General features: G+C 41.2%; 1 protein-coding gene across 1 annotated transcript; it reads left to right on the top strand.

Annotated features, from left to right (window-relative positions):
* Window positions 1–9,164: 9,164 nt before the first annotated feature.
* FOXL3 (forkhead box L3) lies at window positions 9,165–11,198 on the top strand. The gene is made up of 3 exons (XM_067551481.1): window positions 9,165–9,271; window positions 10,172–10,340; window positions 10,713–11,198. The coding sequence occupies exons 1-3, from the start codon at window positions 9,165–9,167 to the stop codon at window positions 11,196–11,198; spliced, it is 762 nt and encodes a 253-aa protein (XP_067407582.1).
* Window positions 11,199–26,070: the final 14,872 nt, after the last annotated feature.

Raw genomic sequence — 26,070 nt, 5'->3', positions numbered from 1 at the left:
CACTTTATGGGCAGGCTTTCCGGAACTTGTGGTGCCCTGGGAAGATCACATGATCAAGCGGCAGCCCATGAGGAAATCGGGAAAGGTGGGTACGCGGGAGGCCAGGTAACAGAACAGTACGCTAAAAGGCAAGCACAGCCGAGGAGTGGGATCAGCACTGGAGATAATCCTCCATGCTAGCCAGACTGAGGGCCGGGAACAGAGCCTGGGCGGGGGCTGTGTTGCAGTTGCTAGAAGGAAGGCTTCAGGGAATGCTGCGGACCATGAGAGGAACTTTTTGTGCCTGCAAGGTCAGGTGAACTCTTGATATTTTTATTCTATTCCAACAAACCATCCCCGAGAACGGGGAGCCTCATTTGCAAGTGTTGTTTATCTCTGGGACTTTTCTACCAGCCTGCGCTGGAGCGGTGTGGCTTGGTTTCAAAGGACCACGAGGCTTGCCAGCTCTGGACCATAGCCTGCTGCAGCCGGCCTATGTGAAATGTGTTGATTTCTGTCCAGTTTCTACTGGATAAGGCACCTGATTGCCACAAGTGACCCACCATGGTTCCCTTTCTGGCAGCCTTAGGAAGAAGGCCATGGAGGGAACGAGCATAGAGAATTCATTTTCCTCTCACTGCAAGAGGAACATCAGGGCTGAGAAAAACAGGCAGTCACACTGAGAGACACCTTAGTCCAGGATTAGCTTCTCTAAAAATAAAGGGACTGCTTATGGATAGAAGTACCACTGAACACGAGTAAAGATTGTAAAGAGTAATTCAGTGCCAATTTACACCAGCTTAGGGTGCGGCCCACTCAGCATTGAAGAGAGGAAACTGAAACTTTCCCCTTTTCTTTTTGCCTAGTTTCATATCCTCGTTGTTTGTCTCCTCTTTATATATATATTATATATACATAAAATAATATGTCTTCTTGGCTCACTCACAGCCAAGTTTCCCCACAGGTAAAAATCCTTGTAGAAGCACACATTTTAGGTGCAAGCAGGGGAAGGGTTCGTGAGAGTTGCCCTCTTGGCCGGCCACCTGGGGCTTGAACTACCAGGTGTTGAACTAGAACACCAGGCGTTACACTAGTTTGAGCTACAGCAACACAGCTGTGTTTGTAGTGCATCCATATCATCTATGAATCAGCACAGAAGGGGCCTGTAAAAAAACACTGCTGGATTAGAGGTGCTTCTAACTCTTTCAAAGGGGTAGCTGGGTGTGTTCCCGAACACGCATACCCCAGTTGTTGCATGTCAGCAAATAGTCTGGGTGGTGGCCTTGGCCTCAGAGTTGGATACACGAGCCTATTTTAAGTATTCTATGGGGTGAATGTATGATGCCTTAGTAATGGGCAACTTAGTTCCAGTCTGGGCAGATGCAAGGCAGAGAGCTGCAGGTCTCCATTCAGCCCTCCACGGCTGCCAGCCCATCCCCTGAAATTCCAAAGAGGCAATACCCAGCAGGCCAGGGAATTTGGCTTACGCAGGAGAAAGGCAGGCAGGGTGGGGTCTGGAAGGGATGCAGATGTGTGGCTGCAAGGAAAAGAGGCAGGCTGAGTCTGGGGAGAGAGCCCAGGAGCAATCAGCAGAGCTGTACCTGTTTGCTTTGGGGCAGAGGAAGTACACAGACCTGATCGTCTACTACTGCAGACGATGCTCCCAGTTACAACCATGTAACTCCAGAGCTCATTAAATGGCCCTGATTATTAGTCTGTCCCTGCGCTGGGTGCAGGCGCAAATTATGAGGGTGGGCAGTGTTCATGCTCACTGTATTCAGGGGCTGTTTGGAGGCCAGTGCAGTCCCCACTGTCATTAAGATCTGCTTTGGGACCATGGGAAGTAGGGAATAGCGGGAGCACAGTGCATTCTGGCCACACCCTTGCCCACCCTTGACTGGTCCCGGAAAATCCTAAATGCTGGGGTGTGAGAGTAGAGCTGGTGGGGTTGCTCTGTCAGTTAGTTCTATGACAGTGGGAGAGCCCTGTCACAAAGCAGGTCTTCCCTGCAGCAGTCTGTGCCCCCTTTATGCCACGAGAGTGTTGTAAATGGTCTTTAGAGCAATGGGGAATCAGCCCCAGTGACTGCAGTGGTGTTACTCCACATTTATGCTGGTGTACTTAAAGCACAGCTCTGGGTCAAATCCTACTCTCATAGTCTACAATCATGATGAGGGCTTAAAGAGAAAGCACTGCACAATTTGGGCCCGTTTCTGCAATTAACCACGTGCGAGAGGAATCCAGACTATGTTAGTTCTTCCTTTGGATTAAACCGCTCAGCAAAATAATTTTATAAGTAATCGGTGCTTAATTGTATGATGTCAGTTTTAGTGCAGACTGAAGCAATTAGCATCTGGAACTAGTTTCTTGGCCCAAGTCATTAGCTGTGTTTAGTTTAGAAGACAAACACTGTATTAGTAAAGGTCTATGGCCAAATAACTCTTCTAATCCTCCGCCTACACATCCCCACCACCACCTTCTCCATTCATGCATCCAAAGTTTCAAGGGATTTTGGAGTGGGGGGGGGGGGACACAAACAATGTCACTGAGGCAGCACCCAGGCTTTTTGTGCAGTCCTACCCTGATCCACCACATTTTCATCCCATCAATATGCAGTCGAAGTGCTTTGGACCCATGTCATGGGTAACAGGACAACACCCAAAGAACACACTGATGCATTCTGAATCTCCCTCCCATTGGTCCCCAGCAAACTAAAGAATTTAAGACACCAATAAACTTCCCTTCTGCAAAGGGGTCCTCAGGATGTCCAGCCTGCACAAAATCTTGTCCTTGGAAAAAAATGGAGAAATTGATCACATGCCTAGATGCTAAGGCCAGAAGGGACCACTGTGGTCATCTAGTCTGACTTCTTACATAACACAGATCAGAGAGTTCCCTGAAATAATTCCTCTTTGAGCTAGAGCAGATCTTTCAGAAAAACACCCAGTCTTGATTTACAAATTGCCAATGATGGAGAATTCACCACAATCCTCACCAGTGGCTGCTGAGAGTTGGATGGCTAGGACCGTCCACAACCCTAACGAAGACTGTGGGATAGTTAGTTGAGAAAGCTACTGGTCTTGCAAAACAATTTGCTTTTGCAGAGATGGTAATGGCCTGCTCAGGGGGAAAATTAACATGCACAGACATGTTTGCCTGGTAGAAGCCCTATCCTCCACCAATCCTCGGATCTCCTGCGATGCATGAAACAATTGGGGTGCAGGTAAATGTGAGCAGAGATGGGTTTTGGAGCTTGCAAAATCATTCTCGGGTGCCGGCAAGGTTGAGATGCTCCGTTCCCTCAATTCATGGTGAAGGAATGCAGTCCCAAACTTAAAGTAGGACTGCAGTGTCTGCTGCTGTCTTGGCATGTTGGTGGAAAGAGCTAAGGCCACAGAGAATAAATAGAAGATGAAGGATTTGTAAGCGGGGGTGGAGTGTGAGATTTGTGGGTTGGAAAGGATTGGGGAAGCTTCCAGGAATAATTTCATTGGGTGCTCTCAAAATCTTGGAAAAACTAATATTGTAAAACTACAGCACATCTCTGTAACTCAGACACAGTGCCCCAAATCCTAGCCCAAGCTAAAGACTAGAGTAGGTGTTTGAATCCATAATTCCATGGGGAAAAAGGACAGGATGATCAACATAGTGGCAGTTCCTTGGTTGCTATCTGCAGCCAGGCCCCCTAAAGTTGCTGCATGCAGCCCCACCAGAAACCACACAGGAGCCATGCTCTGCAGTGTGCAGGTGCTGCAGATCTACAGCTATCTCTTTATGATCTTCTACCATCATACCCATTCTCCTGTTGTAACTTCACTCCCTTGGGGTACTTCAGCATCTATAGTGGGGGAGATCTGAGCCTCTGAGCTATTCCATGGTGAGGAGGCGGGATAATAATCTTACGAAACACTCAATGCATTTCTGATTACCCTTTCCTGGAGATAACATTAGTGATGTGTCATGCAGCGTTCAAATCCCACTTGTGCACCAGTGCTTGTCAATAAGAACGATGATAAGTGCAAAGTAAACTCCCTCATCTGTACAATGGAAAATGTTGCTCACCTCATAGTGATGATCTCAGGCCTAGCTCTGGATCGGAAGACTGTGTCCGACATGGTAAAGAAAGCAAGATACATTTAATTAGGAAACCTAAGTCACCTCTGCAAAATATTAACAGGGAACCCAAGGCTGCAAATTTCAGTTCAGTGAGGTTCCACACACAAGCGCGAAACAAAGTACAGAACCGAGAGTTAGCTGCTGACAGAGAACACTGAACCAGATAACAGGAAATCTGTAGATGAGAGCTGTGGTTAAAACACCCTGACATTCCTAAATCATGATCAGCCCGAGAAACTGCATGGCAGAGGCCAGATCCCTCAATCAGTGTAAATGGGTGCAGCTCCATTTGCGTCAGTTCACTCCCAGATGTGAATTGGCCCATAAATGTCAGAAAATGAGATGCTGTGCAGCAATATGCAGATCTTAAAAACGGTGAAGGAAATACAGAAAAACGAACAGAGAAAGAGGAGGTACCCATAGCCTGACACTGTTCTACCACTATCCTTCTCAAAATATCATTGACCTTATTTTCTTAAGATATTTACAATGGGCTAGAATGTCACTCTGGCTACATGCCCTCACAGAGGAGAGAGAACTCCCCTTATACATGTCCATTCTCCTCCACAAAGCTACTGGGAGTGTGGGAGTGTGGGACAAGACATAGCAGATCCTTGGCTCCACCCCTCCTACTCAGTGGCCAGAGCTGTGTAGCCAGCAAAGAGGGAGAAGTAAATTACTGTTGGTATGTACAGACCATCAGTGAAGACCTGATACTCTGAAGTACAAAGTACAAAGTATTGTAGTCAGTGGGAATCTTCCCATTGGCTTCAACAGGCTTTGGATTAGGCCATAAATTTCTACCTGCCCCACCTCCAGGAGCACAGAGGAAACAGAGCTCCAGGAGGAAACAGAATAGGAATTATGAGTCTGAAAGTGTGTCTGATTCCCAATGCCTCCTGGTAGTACTCTGGGGTGGTACAATTTATACATCTTTATACAAATTATACATACAATTTATACAATTTATACCCCTTTCTCAGGGCTGTGTCTAAAATCAAAATCTACCCCAACAAACAGACTGTGTAACCTTCGAACAGTGATACCCATTACTATTCTGATGTGTCACAACAATCATTAAAGGCAACCATCTTTGAATTTATGAAGGGTCTGAATTTCAGATATAATTTCCTTAATCTGTGTCATAATTATAACAAATTTCAAATAATTTTTCATGTCAATTTAAAAAAAAAAAGCAAATCTGACATGACATTTTTATCACCTGTTTACTATCTCAAATCAAATGGTTTACAGCATTGCATTCTGGAAATATACAACATATGAAAAAACTAGCCTGGTAAAATTATGCTTTTATGATAACACCGTGGATGAGTTATAGTTACTCTAGTAAAACTATAACGACTGTACAGATGCTAAGACAAAACTATTGTTAACATGTTTTGCCACAATAATCGTGGCATCTGCTAATTCTGCTTTGGCATATTTAGGGGTCTATAAGTATTTCTTTTGTAAATATTATTTTCAAAGATTTATAATTGAGCCATAAATGTTCACTCAGGAGATAAATTTTGCATGTAGGGCCTTAAAATACTGTTGAAATATATTCAGCTATTTTGATATATTTGGATTTCCAAAGGAAGTTTAGTAGATTTCATTTATACTTCTTTTTGCTCTTCTAGAACTCAAAAAGGAATTGCTTTGTTCTTATATGCTGAGTGAATTTAGTGCCGGTGCAATTTGCAGCCCCAGAGACTGAAGTCATCTAGCCCATTGTTGGCTCTCAGTAAATAATATTATTAATAATAATGCTTATCCATGGACTAGATACAGAACAGAGAACAGTGATATAAGTTTCCCCATGTGCTTGGCCAACATGACCTAATTATGACCAGAGCTGGGAGTGAGAGGGAGTTCTTTCTTCTTTCTCTTTGTCCTCGCTCCTGAGATTGTTATCAAGGATGCCAACTGTGGTCCTGGTTCTTATTATGGGCCCCTGCAAAAAGGACTAAAACTACCAATTTTTTGCATGTAAACAACCAATTAGATGGTAATGATTTTCAGTCACTACTGTCTGGAGTGGATTCAAATTGGCATCCTAGAGGGGAAAGGCCCCTTTCCAAAGCTGAGTCATTCTGGGTCATCCTTTACCAAGATTTTCAAAAAGGGTTTCTTAAAATTAGGCTGCCAAGTCCCTGTTTAGGCACTGTGACATTTTGAGGATCATCCAGACTAGCAAGGGGTTGTGTCATCACCTGTCCTGTAGTCTAGGAGGCCTTTATGTTGTGCAACTTTGGTTCAGATGCTTGATGCCAGTAGTCTGCCCAAAAGCACAGTCCCACCCTGGCTTTCACCAGCCTCGCTCTCCTTGCAGGGTGATCTTAACAGCCCTTCCAGTCCCGGGTGTTTCCAAATCCATCCTTTCCAAGTTCTTCTCCACTAGACACTTGGACTTTTCCCCATTGGTTCATCACTGCGGAAGGTGTGAAACCAGCCCCTCAGTTAGCAGTTCTCTTTGGCATACGCATTCTGCACAGTTTGCATACCAGAGACCTGCTTGGGTTAAAAAAAAAAGAAAAAAAAAAGGTTATTTAATAGAAAATCCACATATTCAAAGATGAAATAGAAAGGGAAAGCAAATATGCATGTTTTACGGAAAACAAACATTTCTATGTTAGAAAAAAATCCCTTTTATTATACAAGTTACCTACTGCCTTCAAACAATTTCCCAGCAATCGTCCCTGGCCATAAAGCAGGGATTCTCGAGCTTTTTTTGCTGGGACCCCCTTTGAAAATATTTCAGGCTGTTATGATCCCCCCCAAAAAAGTGATGACCCCCCCATAACCATGCCTTCTCTGGCATGCACGGAGACTGATAGCTGACGACCTCTCCATAATAATCTTGCAACCTCCTAAGGGGTTTGAAAACCCCTGCCATAGAGATATCTTCTGACAGAGAGAGACTATCACCCCCAGTGGCACAGTGGTAAACTGCAGTAAATAAAAATGGCTCCTAATGTTATGAGATTAATCAAGTTTTATTACTTTTCCCTCATTTCCTTATAGAAAACATTATCTATTAAATACTTTAAGTAACTATATGCGAAGTAGCCTTTTCATTAAAATAGATTATGTTTTGATTCTTTTTTTTTAATCTAGGCTATTTTATAATTAATACCATATTCAACTTTAAACACTTACAAACAGAAAATACAAAATTGGAACCCAGCGACCTGACTCTTTTACATTGGCAAAAATCAGAAATCACTCCATCAAAGTGAACGGAATTTCACTGAGCTAACATACCTTAAAAGAGAAGAATTGCTACTAAAAGTTGAACTGGGGATTTACTTGTGCCTCAAGGGTTAAATCCTTCTTGTCTTACTTGTATGAGCAAAACCACTGAAATTAATGGCCCTGATTCTCTTTGACAGTAAGGCCCTTTTTTGCCCTTCTGGCAGTAGGTGTAAATGAAAAGCAGGCCTTGTGTCTGCTATCCTCTTTGTGCCTGAATGTGCTCCAGTTTAACTCAACAGCAAAAGTCCCATTGAATCCTATGGGGGTAGGATCTGAGCCTCTGCATTAAAGGGCTTTTTGGAGTGCACATCTCATGCATATGCTGATTGTTATTGTAGTTTGGGATAAGTGTGTTCCTGATTCTACATAACTGCTCTGGCTTATTCTCATATCTCCTCTGAAAACCTCTCTTTCCTCCATTGCTTCTACTTCTTATTTTCTCCCAGCCTCTGCCATTACATATTGTTATATACCTGAGAAAGATCATGGTTTTACTTCTATCAATATTTACTTCTCTGGTCTGTAAATCTTGGTATTCTTAAGAGAAGTCAATATCTGCTTATTGTTTAATTCTGTGAGTGTGAAGTTCATTCCAATGCCCAGGGCTTGGTCAAAATCTTATGCACCACTTAAACTTCACTTTAAGTTTCTCCTTGTCACTTGGGTGAATTTCACTTTAACCGTATTCTTTAATTCTGTAAGGACTTTGGGGCCATAGTTTGCATATAGTTGCATTGAACTGTAATGCCGGTAGTTCTGCTTTTATATTTCCATTCAGGTAACTATCAGCGCAGCGATTTGCTTTCTCCCTTCCAATGTGCATCGCCTCCTGGAGCTAGAGAAATAGCCGCCTTCAAATAATTGAATTATCATGTGGCATACACCTTTCTAGTCCCCCTGAAACGTTGTGTGATGTCTTTGGTTTACATCACTTGTTGGAAAACACTCCAAAGCATTGAAATACTATTAAATTGTTACTGTATTGGATGCCAACGCACAAGGCTATTAGTCTAATTCATCCTCCAGATCAAAGCCCACACAGGCAGCTCTTCTGCCTTCAGCTATTTTCCTTTTACTTTCCTGCTTGACAGTAGTCCCTCCTATTCCTCTGTTCAGCTCTCTTTGAACGTACACATTTTCCTTTAGTCATGGAAATATAATTTATGTCCATTATACTGTATTATAGATTACAGATCAGGGCCAGCGTGCGTTATTGGCTGGAATGTCTGTTTATTGTATGTCGGGTTTCAAAAATAAATAATAAAAAAGCCACCCTGCTGAGCAGAGAAGGGAGAAAAAAACAGGGCAGGGTGGGGAAAAACTCTGTTCTCAAAGTTTAATTTACAAGAACAAACCTTGAAGCATGATTTATTAACATCATGTTGTTTGCTTTTGTCACATTGTGTATGTAAAGATGGCAAAACGGCTGGCCCCTCTCCAGCACAGACCACCCAGAGAGCTGAAGCAGAGCTACTGGCTGTACACACCCAAGTTCAAAGGTTCATGGGAGAACTCACCAATTTAATCAGTTATTAGCTGCCTTTCCTATAAGCAGATTGGATACAACAACAACAAATACAAAAGGAATATCCTAACAGACTGGCTGTCTGGGACTCAGGAATTACAAAAACAATCTCCACCCCAACACTGAGGAAGTGTGTGTGTGTGTGTGTGTGTGTGTGTGTGCGTGCGCTCGGTGAGAGAGAGAATGAGACAGAGGGGAGGGAAAAAGGGAGGAGGGAGCCCACGCACAGAGAAAGAGAAACATCACTCCATCTCTCTCACTCCACGGGAGCTGAACCAAGAGCAGGAAGATGTTTGATAACACACAGTACCCCTATAACTGTTTTAATTATGATGGGGATGACTATCCAACCTGTAGTTCTGACGAAGAGAAAAAATTCACCAGACCAGCATACAGGTAAGGTTAAGTTTTTGAAGTCTGCCTCTCTCCAGGGAGATTGTCTGCACTGTCAGATAATGGGAATTCCCCCTTGGCTCTTTCTAGTAACCAGCACAGGCATCTTTCCAAGTGGTTTCTTCAAGGCAGAGAGAACTGGAAGGGGGAGGGTGTGTGTCTTTTTTTCCCTTGGAGTAAGTCTTTTTTCTTCCATCCCACCCCAATTCTCTTCCTCCTTTCACTTTGGGGAAAGTGTAACTTCTTTCTTTAATGTCCTGGACTCCTTTGTATCATCAGACCTCAGCTATCCTCTTCTGCACTTTTAGGGACACTGAGAGAAATTAATCAAATTTGTCAGATGCTATTTAAGGAAATAAATGTGGATGCCCCCACAATTGAATAGAGATGCACAGTGTGGGTTCGTGAGTAGGTCTGGGGAAAGATAGCATCCAGTGTCCCTCTAATTAGCCAGACTGATGAGATCTCCAGCCTGAAGTGATGGAAGCCAGTGGAGTTATGGAGTCCCACAGTCTAGTACATTTCACTGGAGCCTAACAGTTTAGGGAAACTTTCCTTGAGCAGATCAAGATTTTTAAATCTAAGCACTGTCTGCTGAGTGAAAGGACAAACAGCCTGACTGGGTTTCAATTGTCTGTAAGTAATGCCTGTGTATCATGCCGTATGAATCAATGAGTGTTAAATAGGAATCTTTCTCTTAGACTGAAGCAAAAGGATTCTGAGCAGACTGGTAAGGTCTGTAAGAGCCGTTTCAGGTCAAGGAGTGACACAACCAACATGTAAGACAGGGAAGAATTTTATAAGAATCATATACCATATATATGTGAGTGAGTGAGAGAGAGATCCTAGTTACAAAATATAACATACAAGGCAATGGCATAACACTGAGTTTTCCTTTTTCAGCTACATCGCCTTAATTGCAATGGCCATCCAGCAAAGTCCTTCAAACAAAGTGACCTTGTCTGGCATCTATGATTTTATAATGAAGAAATTTCCTTACTATAGATCAAATCAAAGGGCTTGGCAGAACTCCATCCGACATAACTTATCACTTAACAGTTGTTTTGTAAAGGTAAGATCGGTAACTGTATATCTGCATAGACGCTGTACTCAACTAAAAATATCTTTATGTAGGAATAGTCTCCAAAAGAAATGTTAGAAAAGAGGGGAAGCCAAGCAATTCAGCTACAAATAATTTTAAATCTCTGTGCAGCCTCCAAGCTGTCATTTGAAAAGGTAATGTGTATGTTCTTTTCTGATTTATGTTAATATAAAGCAAATTGAAGAGGTTGGATTTTGCCTACAAGTAGTATAATGAAAGTGAATAGGCTTAAATGGCTTGTCATATATGTTTACACCATTCTTGAATGTAAATGAACACAGATGTTAAGCAGCAGCATCTGTAATACATACAAACATTGAAACTGCCTTTAAATGAATACAGGTTCCCAGAACAGAAGGGAATGAGAAAGGAAAAGGAAACTATTGGAGCTTTGCATCAGGATGTGAATCCATGCTGGATCTTTTTGAAAATGGGAATTACAGGCGGAGACGGAGAAGGAGGAACATGAAAAAGGAACACAAAGAGCAGAGACCAAGTGGTGGAGGGAAAGATCCTTCCTCCCCTGAATTGTCTTCCATGGATTCTGGTTTATACAGCATCTCCTGTCATGAAAGTAAATGCGAGCCAACTGAATCTGGACCCAGACTCTTGGAGCCGCATGGGTTCTTTCCAAACAACACCTCCAACAGACAGAGCCTAAACAACTCCTCCCTAGGAAAATCTGACTCTGAAATTAAATTTAGCATCGATTACATTCTTTCAGCCCCAGACCCTTTGCCTGTTCTGAGATCTCAGTATAACATGCAAGATAATAAATACCATCTACTGGAGTCCCAGAAAATTAATCTCCAGTTCTGGACAATGTGATATTATTCATATCTGGTAACAAATTCTGTGATACAGCCTATACAACAGCCTGGTGTCACATCAGTTGGCCTTCTTTTTCCACAATAGTACTTGGAAAGGGTGACGAGTAACTTGATCAGCCAGCTGAGATGCTGTTTATACTTCAAAATTTGCTTTTCTGAGGTTAAAGTCTAATATCTAACCAATAACACTGTTGATGATCTTCACATCTTGTAAAACTGCAGTTTTAGTCTCTAAAATATCACTGACACCAGTATGCATTGCATGGATTTCCCTTTCTTATTTAAATCAATCTACTTTCAATTTGCTTCGGTCACATTAGACTTTATTAAAGACAGGGGAGATGTGGCTTCACTTATACTGGTGTAAATTAGGATTAATTCCATTACATAGGCCGGATCTTCTCCTGTAGTAAATCCAATGTGGCTCCATTGATTTATGCCAGCTGAGAATCTAGTGGTTTTTTTTTTTTTTTTCTTAAATTGGGTCAAGAAAACAGTTTAGCCCACCCTTTTTTGCTACGTTCAGTATTATGGCTTGGACTATTTATATGTAGCACAGGTATGTAGCACAGGTCAGTTACAATGCTATTTGATAAATATGGTTATTCATCATATGATGATAGAATTTTTTGTTTCAATTCGAGGCATAATTGCATAGCCAGTGGAAGTGAACTATTATTCCAATTAATTCCATGAAAGTTATTGCAAGGCTACTGAACTCTAGTAAACTTTGATGGCTGATATGACAGAGACTGACAGACTCACAATATCTATGGTTAAAAGGATTTTCCCTTTGTGCTATCAGAAAATTCCTGAACTGTTGTCAGAAAGCCCTTGCACATATTTTACTTAGTCAGCATAAAGGAAGCATCAACCCTGCAAGGAACTGTATCCATTGACAAAATGTGGGACAAAGTAAAGTCCCCCTACCTTCTTCGAGACAAGTTGTACATTCCTATTAAGTGGATTTTTATTGATTCTTCCTGCAAGCAATCACCAAAGTGGTACTTGATACAATTGCAGCAAAGCTGGTGAGATTTATAATTTAGAGACATAGACGTTAGGATCATGAGCTCCATTTAAAATTATTATAGGTTGATTACTCTATATGCTATAGATGGGTATTTTTAACAAAAATTACAATTATGTACAATAAGATGTGACCAACACATAGTAATGTTTTTCAAGCACATTTTGCACAATTAATTGGTTTCCATTGCCTAATGATGGATTCCACCGAACCCTTATTTGTGACTTGGCTTGGCTTGATTTAATCTTGAAAACAAACAAACAAAAAGCCCAGGACATTATTTGGTATACTAGGCAATTATATAAAGTAAGAACAAAAATCTGTCTTTGTAACATACATTCAAAGTAAATGAAGATAGTTGAGATGATAAGATTAAGCAAAATTGTGCAAAGGCATGACTTGAATTTTTATCCAGAAGCTTTGACATTTCACTAAGTTATTTTACATTGTTGTTAATATATACTGTACATTTATACTATATATTCTATATATTGTTATTGAGAAAGGGAGCAATATCACTGCAGTTATGTTATAAAAATGCATGATGTATGTCTTCTTGGTGTTAAAAGTATTGCCATGTACCTACAGCTTACCAGCAGCAGTATTTCTTAAAAATTGGTAATAAATTCTTATTTGTTTTCACCAATATAAAACTTAAAATCCTTAGGCATTTTCATAACTTAGTTGAATACTTTTTTAAATAAGAAAGTGGCAAAAACCGTCAAAGTTATATCACAGCATGAATTCCAGAGTTTCAAAGAATAAATCTTTGGCCAAATTCTGCCTTCAGATGGGAGCTTGTCACACCCATTGAATCAATGGATATTCTGTGCAGTCATCTGAGGACAGATTCTTTTCTCCTTTACACTGATGTAAAAACAGAATAAAACCACTGCAGCCAGTGGGCATGGATTCTCATCAGGGTAAGAGAGAACAGAATTTGCTCCTTAACATATACATAGTCATATGTAGGCATGCAAGGACATGTCTGTACTTAGTATCTCTATCTATGTATGCACTCAGTTGTGTGTGTGTGTGCACTTCTATATTTACACATATATTTATGTATACTGCTTTATATGCAAAACTTTTTTCCTTAATAGTTTTAAACTGAGCAATGATGCTGTTTAGTTTGCAGTTATAGGAAATCAATACAGTATATTTGAAATATATTTTTCTGCTGCTAAATGTACAGACCTACTGCTTACTATGTGTTCTTTGTTACTCGGTGACATTTTTAAGAAAAGATAACTAAATTGCAGCAAAAGTTCAGATTGAGCCTAATCCTGGCTCCTGCTGATTACAATGGGATATTTGCCATTGCTTTCCATGGCGGCAGGACCGGGCATACTGAGTAACATTTGAATAAATGTGTTAGAAAATGCAGAGGACAGAAATATAAATGTAAAGATTTACATCAGCGATCTAAAGCCATTCAGAGTAAGCTGAAGTAATATGCACAAAGAGCCCTTTCCTTTGCTCACAGTAAGGTATCTGCTAAGAAAGATTGTTATATTTCAGTTTCCCTAACATATAATCAAAGAAATTTGTGTACAAATGTGTGTTAACATTTGTTTTGCAAAGGAAATCAATCATATTTCTAAAAATGAAGGGACATATTTCAATTTACCCAGAGTATTATATTCTGAGTACTTCAGAAAGGTTTCCAGCACTTAAAGTGAATGGCATTTAATATAGAACAACATAACAGGGGTGAGGGCTAGATGTGACCTTATTCAAATGTCGTAGCCATTACAAAGCCATTCTCGATGTAATTATAATTAAATACTTTATGCCTTTCTTGCAAATCCACTGATCGATCATTGATATTAACATTAATATTGTATTAACCCCCGAGCAAATGTCTCCTACACAAGTGATATGGATCACCAGGTTTCCATTAACAAAGTTGTGAGCTATTGCCATATGCTAGTTGTGGATAAATTTACGTAAATTACCTTTTCACTGGGGAAAAAAATGCCCAGTTATTTTCTGCATACACAGTCCAGTGCTATTGCTTCAGCTTTCCACGGCCTGTCTGTGATGTACATAGACCCGTCGACTTTAAGGCCAGAAGGGACCATCATGATCATTTAGCACATTGCAGGCCACAGAACCTCACTCGCTCACTCATGTAATAGATCCATAACCTCTGGCTGAGTTACTGGCATCCTCAAATCATGATTTAAGGACTTCAAGTTACAGAGAATCCACCATTTACACTAGTTTAAACCTGCAAGTGACTCGTGCCCCATGCTGCAGAGAAGGTGAGAAGTCAATGGATATACTCCAGATTTTGCTCAGCGTAACCAAGAGCAGAATTTGGTACTCAGGTTCATGTTCTACACTGTGGAGGCAGGGCAAAGCATGTAAGCTAGGGGAGAATATGGCCCGTAGTGATGAGCTCTGTTCATTAAGGGCTGGATTTTGTTGGGACCATTCAGTGTGAGTAAAGCTATCCTCTTCTCACTCTAAAAGACCATCCCTCATTTATATGGATTTATAACGAGTCAAAGTACTTATAAGAGTTTGAAGACAGTGCACTAAATAGCTTGGAATTAGCAGACAAGTAAAACTCTAGTTGAACCAAATATAGGCCATGTACAAGGAGCAGCTGAGGTTTGGTGTGTGCTGGGTTGTGGGTCTCACCTTCCCTTCATTCTATTGCATTGTGTTTTGTTGGGTGGATTGGGTGTTATCACATCTGTTAAACACATCTCAAGTCAGTCTTTGCACTGGCTATCTGGCTGGAAACTTTAGCGACATGTGACCAAACTTCAGCCTGTAGGATCCCCAGCAGCTGACTGGCAGCCTGTCTCATTCTCTGTACTATAATCTACCCATGGAGAATTGCACTCCTGGATGGGAAACTCCCTGCCAGATCCAAGTCCTGCATCTACTTCTCACTTCCCCACTCCTGGCAAAGGGAGCATGTTATGAGAGGGAGAAGACGAGAGGGACAGAGAGAGAGGCCATGGCGGAGCAGAGCTCTACTAGGCCAATCCTCCACTGACATATAGGGTTCATATAGGATCCTATACCAGTGGCACAGTTTAGAGCAGATGGGCAGCTAAGTTGGCTTGGAGCTGACACAAGCCTTCAAAATCAGGTAGCTTGAACCATCTGCTTGAGGACCCCTACTAAGCAGAGACCTGGTGCAGGAGAGAACTTAGCCCATATATGTTTGCATAGTGCATAGCATAATAGGATCCTGTTCTTTATTGAAGCTACTACGGTATAAATGAATGATAGTACTCAACTTCTCAGATACCAAATAGAACATGAGTAATTATATGGATGTCTTGCATGGAAACAAGAAGGATGAGTTCCACAGCCCGTACCCAGAAGCAGACCTCAGGAGTGTAGGCAAGGAGCTCTTCTTCTGTTACTTCTGCTGACCTCTGTCATTCTGAGGGGGACACTCTTGGATACATTCTTCTCTCAGTTATATCGGTGTAACTCCATTAACTTCAGTGAAGTTACTCTGGAATTACAGTACTGTAAGTCAGAGCATAATTTGGCCCATTGCATGTGGGTTCCCAGTCACTGATTATATAAGCACTGATCAAAGTGTCCCCAGCCCACCTCCTTGCTGGCATAATCAGACTGGCAAATAGGCCCACCTCCCCAGAATGCCAATGACATACAATTGTTCGTTCCAGGCCTGCTCACACAGGGTTACTGCAAGTATTGCAAGACATTGAGAACCTTATACACTCCCTATGCAGGTGAAGTTCACCCAAAGAGCATAATTTGTATTATACTTATTCAATTTCATCACATTTAAGGTAGAGGTAAGGTAGAACCAGGTACAAAGGAACATTCATGGTAATTTCTTTACACAGAGCATTAGTGTAGAGTATTACAGCAACTGTGCACATCTACTCCCTGGACATTGTATTTGATGGGAAATCAGTCCTTCAATCAGCCTTTGAGAGAGAAAGAACTTGAGGACTGTCCCTCTGAACGGTTCAGCCATTAATTCAAACAGAAAGAATGGACCTGCCCATATGGGCCAGATGGCTTGTTTCCATCCAGAAGTTCTTTGTGTTCCAAAACGTCTTAAATTTATAGTTGTTAACGTTTTCCAAGCCCTAATACAAAGTACGGCACACAGTGTTACTAGTATGGAATGCATGCTGCAAAGAGAAAACAAGGGATGAATTTATCTTTCAAATGAAGATCCTGGAATCTCTCAGGATAAACATTCTAAATTAGGAATCAAAACATGCCATGTTTCTCACCATAGCTGTGAAACTGAAAAGAAGCACTCACAGAACATTGTCAACTGTAATGCGGGACAGGGATGTAGCAGGCCTGACCAACTTTCCATTTGATTAGAGCCATTTTGTGTGCACATTTTCCCCTGAGAGCAGGAAAATGCATTGAGTGGGGTTGTGAATGACCTCTAGTCCCCATGGGGTAGTCATTACTTCTAAATGATAAGAAAAGAATTGGACTGTAGGACTGAGTAATTTTATTGTTGTAGAGAAAGAAGGTGAAACCTCCAATCTTTCTCTGTCTAGGTTTACGCTGGGCACAGAGTTACTCTTCCTGCTTTGAGCAAGGATGGATGTTAGTAATTGAAGCAGAAACTAAGTTTTACTCTATAACTGTATCACTCCTTTCATGACCACAGCAAACAACTGCTCTGAGTTCAAGACTCCCAACTCCTCCCCTAACACATTAAAATATTTTATTTGAACAAGTGCTTCGGCTGTCAATCAAACTCACTGACTCTCGCACCAAATGGTACATGGGTCACTCAACCTCCCTGGTTTGGAATTTGTCGTTGCTAGTACTAGGGCACTAGAATTCAATTAACCTCCCACTTATGCACCTGTGCTACCGCAGCTACACTATTTATATGCCTTCTCTCTCGTAGCTCATAGAGCTAGAGTGTGTATGTGTACACAAGCAGGGGAATCACACTCCCAGCATGTAGTGTAGATGCAGCCTTAAACATGAGGGTTCCAGTGCCCATCAGAAATTAGCCCTTAGCATATTTGCAGTAGCTATAGATCACTTCTGAGGTTTCACATCTCTGTTATTTATTTCAACAACATAATTGCTTCATATCCTTACCCTTTGCCTCAGGGTGTTATATTGTGTAAATATCACATTAAAACAGGGCACCATTGTTCCTGTCTTCTCACTCCCACAATGGTGTTTCCTTAAGTGCAAGAAATGAGAAATAATTCCCTTGATCAGCAATGGAGGGAGGCCTTGAATACACTAATAATTTGCTGGCTGGTGCAATGAGCTATGTTTTCTGTCTACTCTGTCCCTGTCTCTCTTCCCTAGACTGAGGAACATAGGAGCCACTGTCAAACCATGGGATGTTATGCAATGCTACTTATTATGCAATAACATCATTCTGCACTATGTCATCTGAAATGACTTTATGCATGAAATCCTGGCCCTCCTAAAGCAAGTGGAGTTTTGCCATGGAATCCAGCTGAGCCAAGATTTCACCCTGTTGCCAGGAGAGTGATTTGCCAGATTAACAGGTATTTAGATAACTGAGATATTTAAATATCTGCTGCAGGTATTTGCTGTTTAAACATCATCACATTTCTGCTCATGACAACCTATAGGTCTGATTCTACCAGCTTCAACTCTGGCAAAATGCCCTGAAGTCAACCGGAATTTTGTCTAAGTAAGGAATCACTGAAAGATCTGTTGGATCATTTCATCCATTACCATGCCGAGACAAGAAGGTTTCCCAAGGGCCAAACCATAGATCTAATGCACAGTTTGGTAAATGGGCTGTGCACTGGGATGATCCTCAAAAACTATAGGACAGAAACCTGCCACCAATACTACCTCAGCCATGGGGCAAAGCTGCTGTAACTTCTATCACTGCTGCCTTCACCCTACCCCAGAGTGGTGGAGAGTCAGTTGATCACTATAGTCATGGATCCAGGACCCCTTATTCCACGAGAAAAGAAAGTGAAGTGAGAAGTGGAAGCATTCCACTTGTAGTGATGATGTTATTTAAAGAATGAACCTGAATAACTCTAGAGCAAAGCACTCATCCAGTCAGAGGAGAGTGGGGATTTACATGCATGCAGCTGTATCTGAACATTAATGGACCAGTGCATCTCTTTTCTTAGCTGAAAACGATTTTTGTTTCATCTCAGTGAATTTCTCCCAAACTATGGGTCTGGTAGTAAGAGGCACTGAGCACCCTCCATTCTCATTGTGCTCAATGGGAAGTGCAGGCACTCAGCTCCTCTCCCAGTCAAGCCTTATATCATCTACATGGCAACACACAATTCATTTCATTACAGTTTTCAACTCTGGAAGGGTGTTTAGCTTGCGGAGCAAAATGTACAAAATTGAACATCATATTTTGTCATGATCAGTATCTTTTTTGTATTATCATAGCACCTAGAGGCCCCAATCAGGGATAAGGGCCACAGTGTGTTTTATACCATACCAAAATGTACCAGAAAAGACCGTCCCTGCCCCAGAGATTGCACCCTTGGAAAATCAATATTTTGCACCTCTTCTCCTTTCTAAAGTCCACCGAACCCTGCCTTGATCTCAGTCTAAGCACTAAGTATAAGGTTTGACCCAATATTAAACAGGAGGAGATAAGAAATAAAGTATTGTTATAGTAGGAGTCATCGGATGGCATTGTTCTATATCATATTATTATTATTGTATTTATTTATATTACTGGAGTACCTAGGATCTCTAGTCATGGACCAGAGCTAGGTGCTGTGCAAACACAGGACAAAAGGACAGTCCTTGTCCCAATAACCCCTATGTGTTCTTGTTCTTAGTGTGAAAGCAGTGTCCAGACTTTGAACGTATGCTGTATTTTTGCATTAGGCTTGTGAGCCAAGTTCTTTGAGGGAACTTGTGGTAAACAGCAAAATAGTTCATTCTCTGCCTTGATCTCTCCAATCAGAGTCAAGTCTTGGTGCAGAGTTGCTTCCTGGGAAGCAGACATTGGTGTTTGGTCTGAAAGTCCTAAACGGGGCTGACCTGTGTGATTTTTGTGGCCACTTCTGTTCCCAGGTTGGTGTATATAGTGTAGACAGAAGTCACATTGAGAAAATACCCAAACAGCATCACAGATTTCTTCTGCATTGGGAAACCGACGTCAAGGTCCCAAAATCAGCTAAAGCTTGGCAGAAGGATGATAGTACCTTACCTTCGACTTTATTTTGCTATTGATGAAATTACAGATAAACAAACATTTGCAAAATGATACATATTTAATATCCCCAACAAATACCAAGTGCATTTAATGTAAACTCTGGACACATGGTTTGCTTTTTTGTTCCAAGAACCCATTTCCTTTGAACAAAATGCAAAGCCTCTTGCGTTGTGATACTGCAGACTAAAAATGAGCACCTCTCATATGCTTTCGTGCAATTATTTTTCCACCAGCTTTAGGCTACTTCAGACAAAAAATTTTAAAATAAAATGTGAACTCACTGAACTGAAACTGGTGGTATTAGATTTATAATAAACAAGGGTAGGTCACCTAATCATGTCATTAAAAAAGCGACTTTAAAATTCAAGCAGCAACATTTTAACCCGCAGTAGTTCCTGATTGTGCTTGATGGGAATTTTGGCATAGTTTTCAGTGGGAGCTGGGTTATCCCAGGACAGTGCTCCAGGTCGCTTGAGACTCTCGGCTCAAGCATCCTGTTAGCTATCGTCTTTTTATCCTCCCCAGCTTCCAGGCTCACAAATGCACTGAGTTCAGTCATTGGAATGATGCACACAGCCATATTCACTGGAATGGGGTTGATAAAGCGGGGGAGGAAAAGGGAGCTCACGGTTCAGCTAGGGAAGAAATGTAATGTGGCCATAACATGAAACCGCTTCTTCTAGCTCCAAAGCAGTCAGTCAAAGAGAGGAGAGATTTGGGACCCAATTCAGAAAAGCACCTTCGCACATGTTTAATTTTAGGCATGTGCATAAGTCCATCCCCGTTCAGGAAAGCACGTAAGCATGTGCTTAGGTATTTGCTAAATCAAGGTCTTGGTTTTAATGGTTCCCCAGAGCTCACCAAGATAAGAACTTGAAGGACGGGGGCTGTTTCCCTTCTGTGACGGACTCTTTCCCTGCATTCAGCAGCCATGTTAGTACCTGAGAAGGCCACAGATATTTTCTGCTAGGTACTGTATAACCTGTAGTTGTAGTTGCTATTCTTTTACCAAATATTCATTTCAAAGGACTTCGCTGTGCAACCATATGCATGTTCAATTTGGTGCACGGGTAAAGAATACAGTATTTTGAAAACGTATTGTTTTAAGCAGTATGCCTTTAAGTAAGAGAGTTTTGCTGTATTCTGTTCTCTGTGGAAAGTGGTGGGGGAGAAGGGCACAAATGAAATTGATACTTCAGCCTTCGGTCTTGATTGCAATTACTGGTAGGAGTTCAAAGTTTTTCCAACTGTTTGGCTCACAAGATAAATGAATGTATAGCTACTGAAATTAATTATCGGGCTTCCTGTTTTCTTGGCTGTGATCTAATAATATTGACATACTGTATGAGGAAATTGCAGTCTGAACTACTAGTAGCAATAGCTACAGGCAGTTACAGAAGGAGTATCACTGTTCATGGCACACAAGCGCCTTTATTAGATTTAACCATATTATAATTATAATCTATTCATATAAGAGAAGAGGAATGGTGATACAGGTATGTTTGGAAACAGCAGCAAAGAACAGATTTGCTTCTGCCTCATATCTGAAGACGCAGCATGGCCAAGTGGATGGATCATCAGATTGAGGCTCAGAACTCCTGCAGTCTATTCCTGGCTCTGCCTCTAGATTGCTGAGGTGACATCACCTCTGTGTGTCTCAGTTTCCCCATCTTTAAAATGGGGATAATGATACTGTCCTCTTTTGCAAAGGGCTTTGAGATCTATGGATAAACAGCGCAATATGTATAGCAAGTTTTATTATTATTATCTTCTGTTATCGTCCTGTTTACTATCACCCCTGCTCCTCTGCTTTCCTCATCCCTTCATTTGGGTGAAAGCCACCATGTCACAGGACCCAGATCCAACACCACAGCACCCAGCATGGTTCAATGCTGCAGTGTAGATGGGCCTGAGCCATGGTTTAGTCATGTTCCCGAATTACGCTATAGCGATGCAAAGGATGTCTATCCTTAATAAAAAGTTAGTCACTAAAATACAATCTGGTCCCATCTACATAGCAAGATTCATAGATTGTAAGCCAGAAGGGACAATTGTTATCCTAGAATAATAAAATATAGGGTTAGAAGGAATTGCAAGTCTAACTCCCTGCCAAGATGCAGGATTTGTTGTGTCTAAAATCATCTAGTCTGACCTCTCGCATAATACAGGCCATAAGACTTCCGTGAATCAATTCCTGCTTCAAGTCCACTAGCTCTGGTTGACCTAGCACAAGACCTGTGTTTTAGCTGGGTCAAGGGACAACTGTTTTGTAACAAGGTCCTGCAACTTGGTAGATTGCGCAGTGCAGATGGCACATTTATCTTGGTTGTCTGACTCTTCTTCCCTATTTCCTTCCTCTTTTTCTTCTTTATCTCTGTCTCCTTTCTGCCTCACTGATCAAATCCATGCTGGCTGCCTCTGACCCAGAAGAGGACATCTAGCAAGTACCAAGTTGTGATTTGCAGAAGCACAGTGCACTCAGGCTACAGCCCCTCCCTGCTCTAACACACTCTCTGCATTACGGCTGCAGCTCTCTGCCCTTTGGGGTTGCTTCATTCACAAAGAGTGAAGCTGAAGGCAGGTCAAGTTGAACAAGCTGATCTTTATTAAACCCTGTGCACTGTCCTGTCCATGCAGCTGAGTTGCTTCCGGTCTAACACACATCATTCCCTGTTCCATTCGTGACCCTGTCAATAACAGCTCCTCCAAAGAACATGGTCCCTGTGACTCCACTTCCACTGATCATGATACGTCTTCCCTCTTTTATAAACCTTTTAATATAAATGTTAAAAACAAATAATTGATGCCCAGACACCCATCCTGTGTCATTTCAGCCACAGATTCTGATACAGGGGTGATCCAGCTGGATCCTGTCCTTTTTGCATTGTAAGAGTGGCACAAAGGGGCGCGATGGCAGCAAAGGTTCTGACCCCATTATGACACTTTGGGACTGTTGTTATGCATAGTAAAGGTCCTGATCCTAAGTGCACGGAAGTCAATGGGAAAGACGTCTATTGAGTTAAATGGCCCATGTACAAAGCCCATAATGAGAAGTGAACTCTGACCTTTGATTTAAATCTTTATAAAATGTGTATGCGTCAGACATGTATCTTGTTGTCTTAAATAAACTGCTGAGGGCAAGAAACAGAAAACTCCGAGGATTAATTAATGGGTTTGGATAAAATAAGAGCCACCTTCAACTGAACAAGCCTCATCTGAAGTTAAAGTAGCTTGAGCAACTTTAGTTCCCTTTATTTTTCATTTTCATGATCCTCTGCCCTACCTACTTCTCAATGGGAAAATCCTGCCAATATAGTGCTAGAAAGATTTATCATTAGCATCGATTCTATTACAATAGAGTACAAGGTGTGCTAGGTGCTGTACAGAGATACAGGAAGATTTGGAGCTGCCCAAAAGGGCTCACAAAGAGTTAAAACTAAAAAGTGGCACAAAGGGATAAAAGATACAAATAAAATGGTAAGGTGATGACAGAGACACAGCCTTCATGGGTGAATACAAGCATTGCCAACCCCAAGTTTTAAAAAATCATGAGGCAGGCCCCCACAACTCATGAGACACTGATAAAAATCATGAGCTTTTTGGGTCTATGTTTGTAAACATCCCTCCATAATCATGAGGGCTAGAAATGGTTTTTGAACGAAAACTGAGAGTCTCAATTCAATCACATGATGACAGGAGGTGGGGCTTTACCAAAAACACTGACTATCATGAGAATCATGATAAAATCACAAGAACCGGCAGTTATTGTTATTATTATTATTATTATTATTATTATTTTATTATTACCTTTCATTTTATTTTTAAGTTGAGGTTAAAAGTACTAATTTCCCCAGCTAAACCAAAGAAACCTTTTACCTGCACTGCTCCCCACCAGTGTCCACTGAGACAGCAAACTCAGGGGAAAATCCTGGCCCCACTGAAGTCAACAAGAACTGATAGCTGGAAGCTGAAACTAGACAAATTCAGACTGGAAGTTATATATACATTTTTAACAGGGAGGGTAATTAACCATTGAAACAACTTAGCAAGGGTTGTGGTGGATTCTCTATCGCTAGCAATTTTTAAATCAAGACTGGATATTTTTCTAAAAGATCTGCTTTCGTTCAAACAGGAAATACTTTGGGGAAGTTCTTATGGTCTATGCTATGCAGGAAGTCAGACTAAATGCTCATAGTATCCCTTCTGGCCTTAGAATCTGCGAATCTATGAATGGGAATTTTGCAATTGTCTTCAATGGGGCCAGGTTTTCACACTCACTCCTTCCTGTAAGGGTCCTTCATAAGTCACCCTGCTGGCAGCCACTTGATTCTGAGTACAGAGTGAATAGGGGACTCTTATTGTGTCACAAAGAGACTCCTGGGGGCTGGGAAGGTTCTTTGACAGGTGATGGCGGTTGTTGACTCAGGTAACTACCTTGTAGAGGGGTGAGTAGACCACTAAGATGTAAGTCTGGACCCAGGGGGTGGCTGAAGGAAGCGAAAACAGCTTTGTCCTCCAGTCACTGCTGTCCTGTTAGCATCCCACATCAGTTTCTGGCCTGCCTGATGAGTCCAGCTCTACTCTTCGTATGGAATTTCCAGCTCAACAGGAAGCAGGAAGTACTTAAAATTCATTAGTTCAGTTGTAAGATCCAGAAGAAACAAGGTTTAAATGTTGCCTTTTGAGAAACTTCCCAAGCCAAAACAAGCTCATTACTTAGTATTTGCTCCAGTACCCATTTGTGGCTCCATTCTGAAGTAATGATCCATGGCCATCCCTGATGCAGTAGCTGAAACAGCAGTCATGCTTCTTGGCTTTTTGGCTGACCGGACTTCTCAGCAGAAAAATTCAGCTGAACCAAGAAAGTTATTTTTTTCTTGCCTCTGTGATTTGCAAGAGGGAAACTTTTACTAATGAGCTCTGCTCTCTTCCTTCCATCAGAAACCCCGGTGGGGTCGCATATGTGGCTGCGCATTTAAGTTGCTGGAAAACCTGGTTGTACATATGTATATAACATATTGTTCATGCCAAATCTTTACTGCATGTTTAGGGATCTCTTATCTACCACTGCAATGCAACCGCTTCTGAAAAGGAAAAGGAATAAAGTTATTTGATGGCGTCACTTCCTAAGAGTTTTTTGGAGGTTAAAAACCAAGGACATTTTGTCTCTTTGGGATGCTAGATATCTCTGGGCACTGATGTAATATAAGTACTAATAAAAATAAGATTTTAGCCAAAATGAATCCCAACTTTTGTGAGGCTTGAAAATCTTTTATAAACTTAAAACAAAATGCGTATTTTCCTGTGTCCATATTTCCTATTTTTAACTGAATCAGGATGCAGAAATGCCAAAATGCTTGAGAATTACTCACCTTGTTGGATTTCCAACTCAGCCAAAACTAGGCCCAATGGAAATCCCAATACACAGGCTGTTCTCATGAGGTGTCTGAAACAAAGTGAGACAAGTTCAGCCTAAGTTATGAAAGCTATCCAAACTTTTGGATGTTTATCTGAACCAAACATCCTAATGTCAGCCTTGCTATTTTTCATGATGAAAATGGAAAGGGAATTTAGTTGTGGAGTATTGTGGCTGCTTGACTTGTGGCTTGTGTTCTATATATGTGGCCAGATCATGATTTACAAGAAAAGGCTATGAAGGGGCTGATCTAGCAAAACTGAAGTCAATGGGAACTTTGCATCGACCTTAATGGATGTAGAATCACGCTCTAAATTAATAGTTCTTGTGGGGTCCCTAGGAGAATTTTCTTCACCAAACCCATTTTTGTTACGTAATTTAAAATCCTGTCTTTTTTGTTGAAATAACGAGTCATCAGTCAGGGTAGTTTTGGGGGTTTATTGGGGGGATTTTAAGTCAATATTATGTTCTTTTAATAAAAAAGCTATTTTCCACTTTAAATAATAGCAGCAAAATGATGCAAATATTTCATTAATGCTTTATACTTCTGATGCTCCAGCACCTGAACACTGTTAGTGTGAGCAAGAACTTGGCAGACTTGCATGTGAAATCTTTTTAATCTTTTCCACGTCAAAGAAAGAATGTCTGAAGCAATGAGGTATGTAAACTTTCTGGTTTCTGCATTGCAAATTATTTCAGGAATAAAAATGTATCCCTTTCAGACTTTTCATTTGCTTTATGTAATTTCATTTTAAAGAAGTTATGCTGAATATAAATGTAACTGAATTCAGTTTGTAGAGTGAGTTTGCAAAGACTTACACACTTGAGTAAATGTACACATGCGAATAGTTCAATTAAGTCCAATGGAGTTACCCACGTGTGCAGAGTGGCTTCAGGGTCAGAGCCTCTCTTACATTTGACCCTCATTTTGGTTTCATTTATTTGTGTAAATATTAGCATCCATCAACTGTGTAATACAGACTTTTCATTAGTCGCTTGATCATGTAGGGAAACGCTATTAATTTAGTCAGTTCCCTGCAATGAGCTCTGGGGTTGCTACAATACCAGGAACTGATGAAAACAATAAATGTTAGACTGTATTAGATGTAAAGGTTAATCCATAAATCAAAAGGAAATGTCAGATGCCTTTTAACATTGAGATGTAATTTGGTGTTTGTGATGTTTGTTACATAAATTCACAAATGCACTCAATTCCTGTTAGGAGTCTGGGTCTTGGCAACTTGAAACAAATT

The sequence above is a fragment of the Emydura macquarii genome, unplaced genomic scaffold (assembly GCF_026122565.2).
Source record: "Emydura macquarii macquarii isolate MOO-44397 ecotype Brisbane River unplaced genomic scaffold, CSIRO-AGI_Emac_v2 contig_1348, whole genome shotgun sequence".
NCBI classification, from domain to species: Eukaryota; Metazoa; Chordata; order Testudines; family Chelidae; genus Emydura; species Emydura macquarii.
The sequence above is the reverse complement of the archived record's forward strand: the minus strand, read 5'-3'. Positions and strand labels throughout refer to the sequence as shown.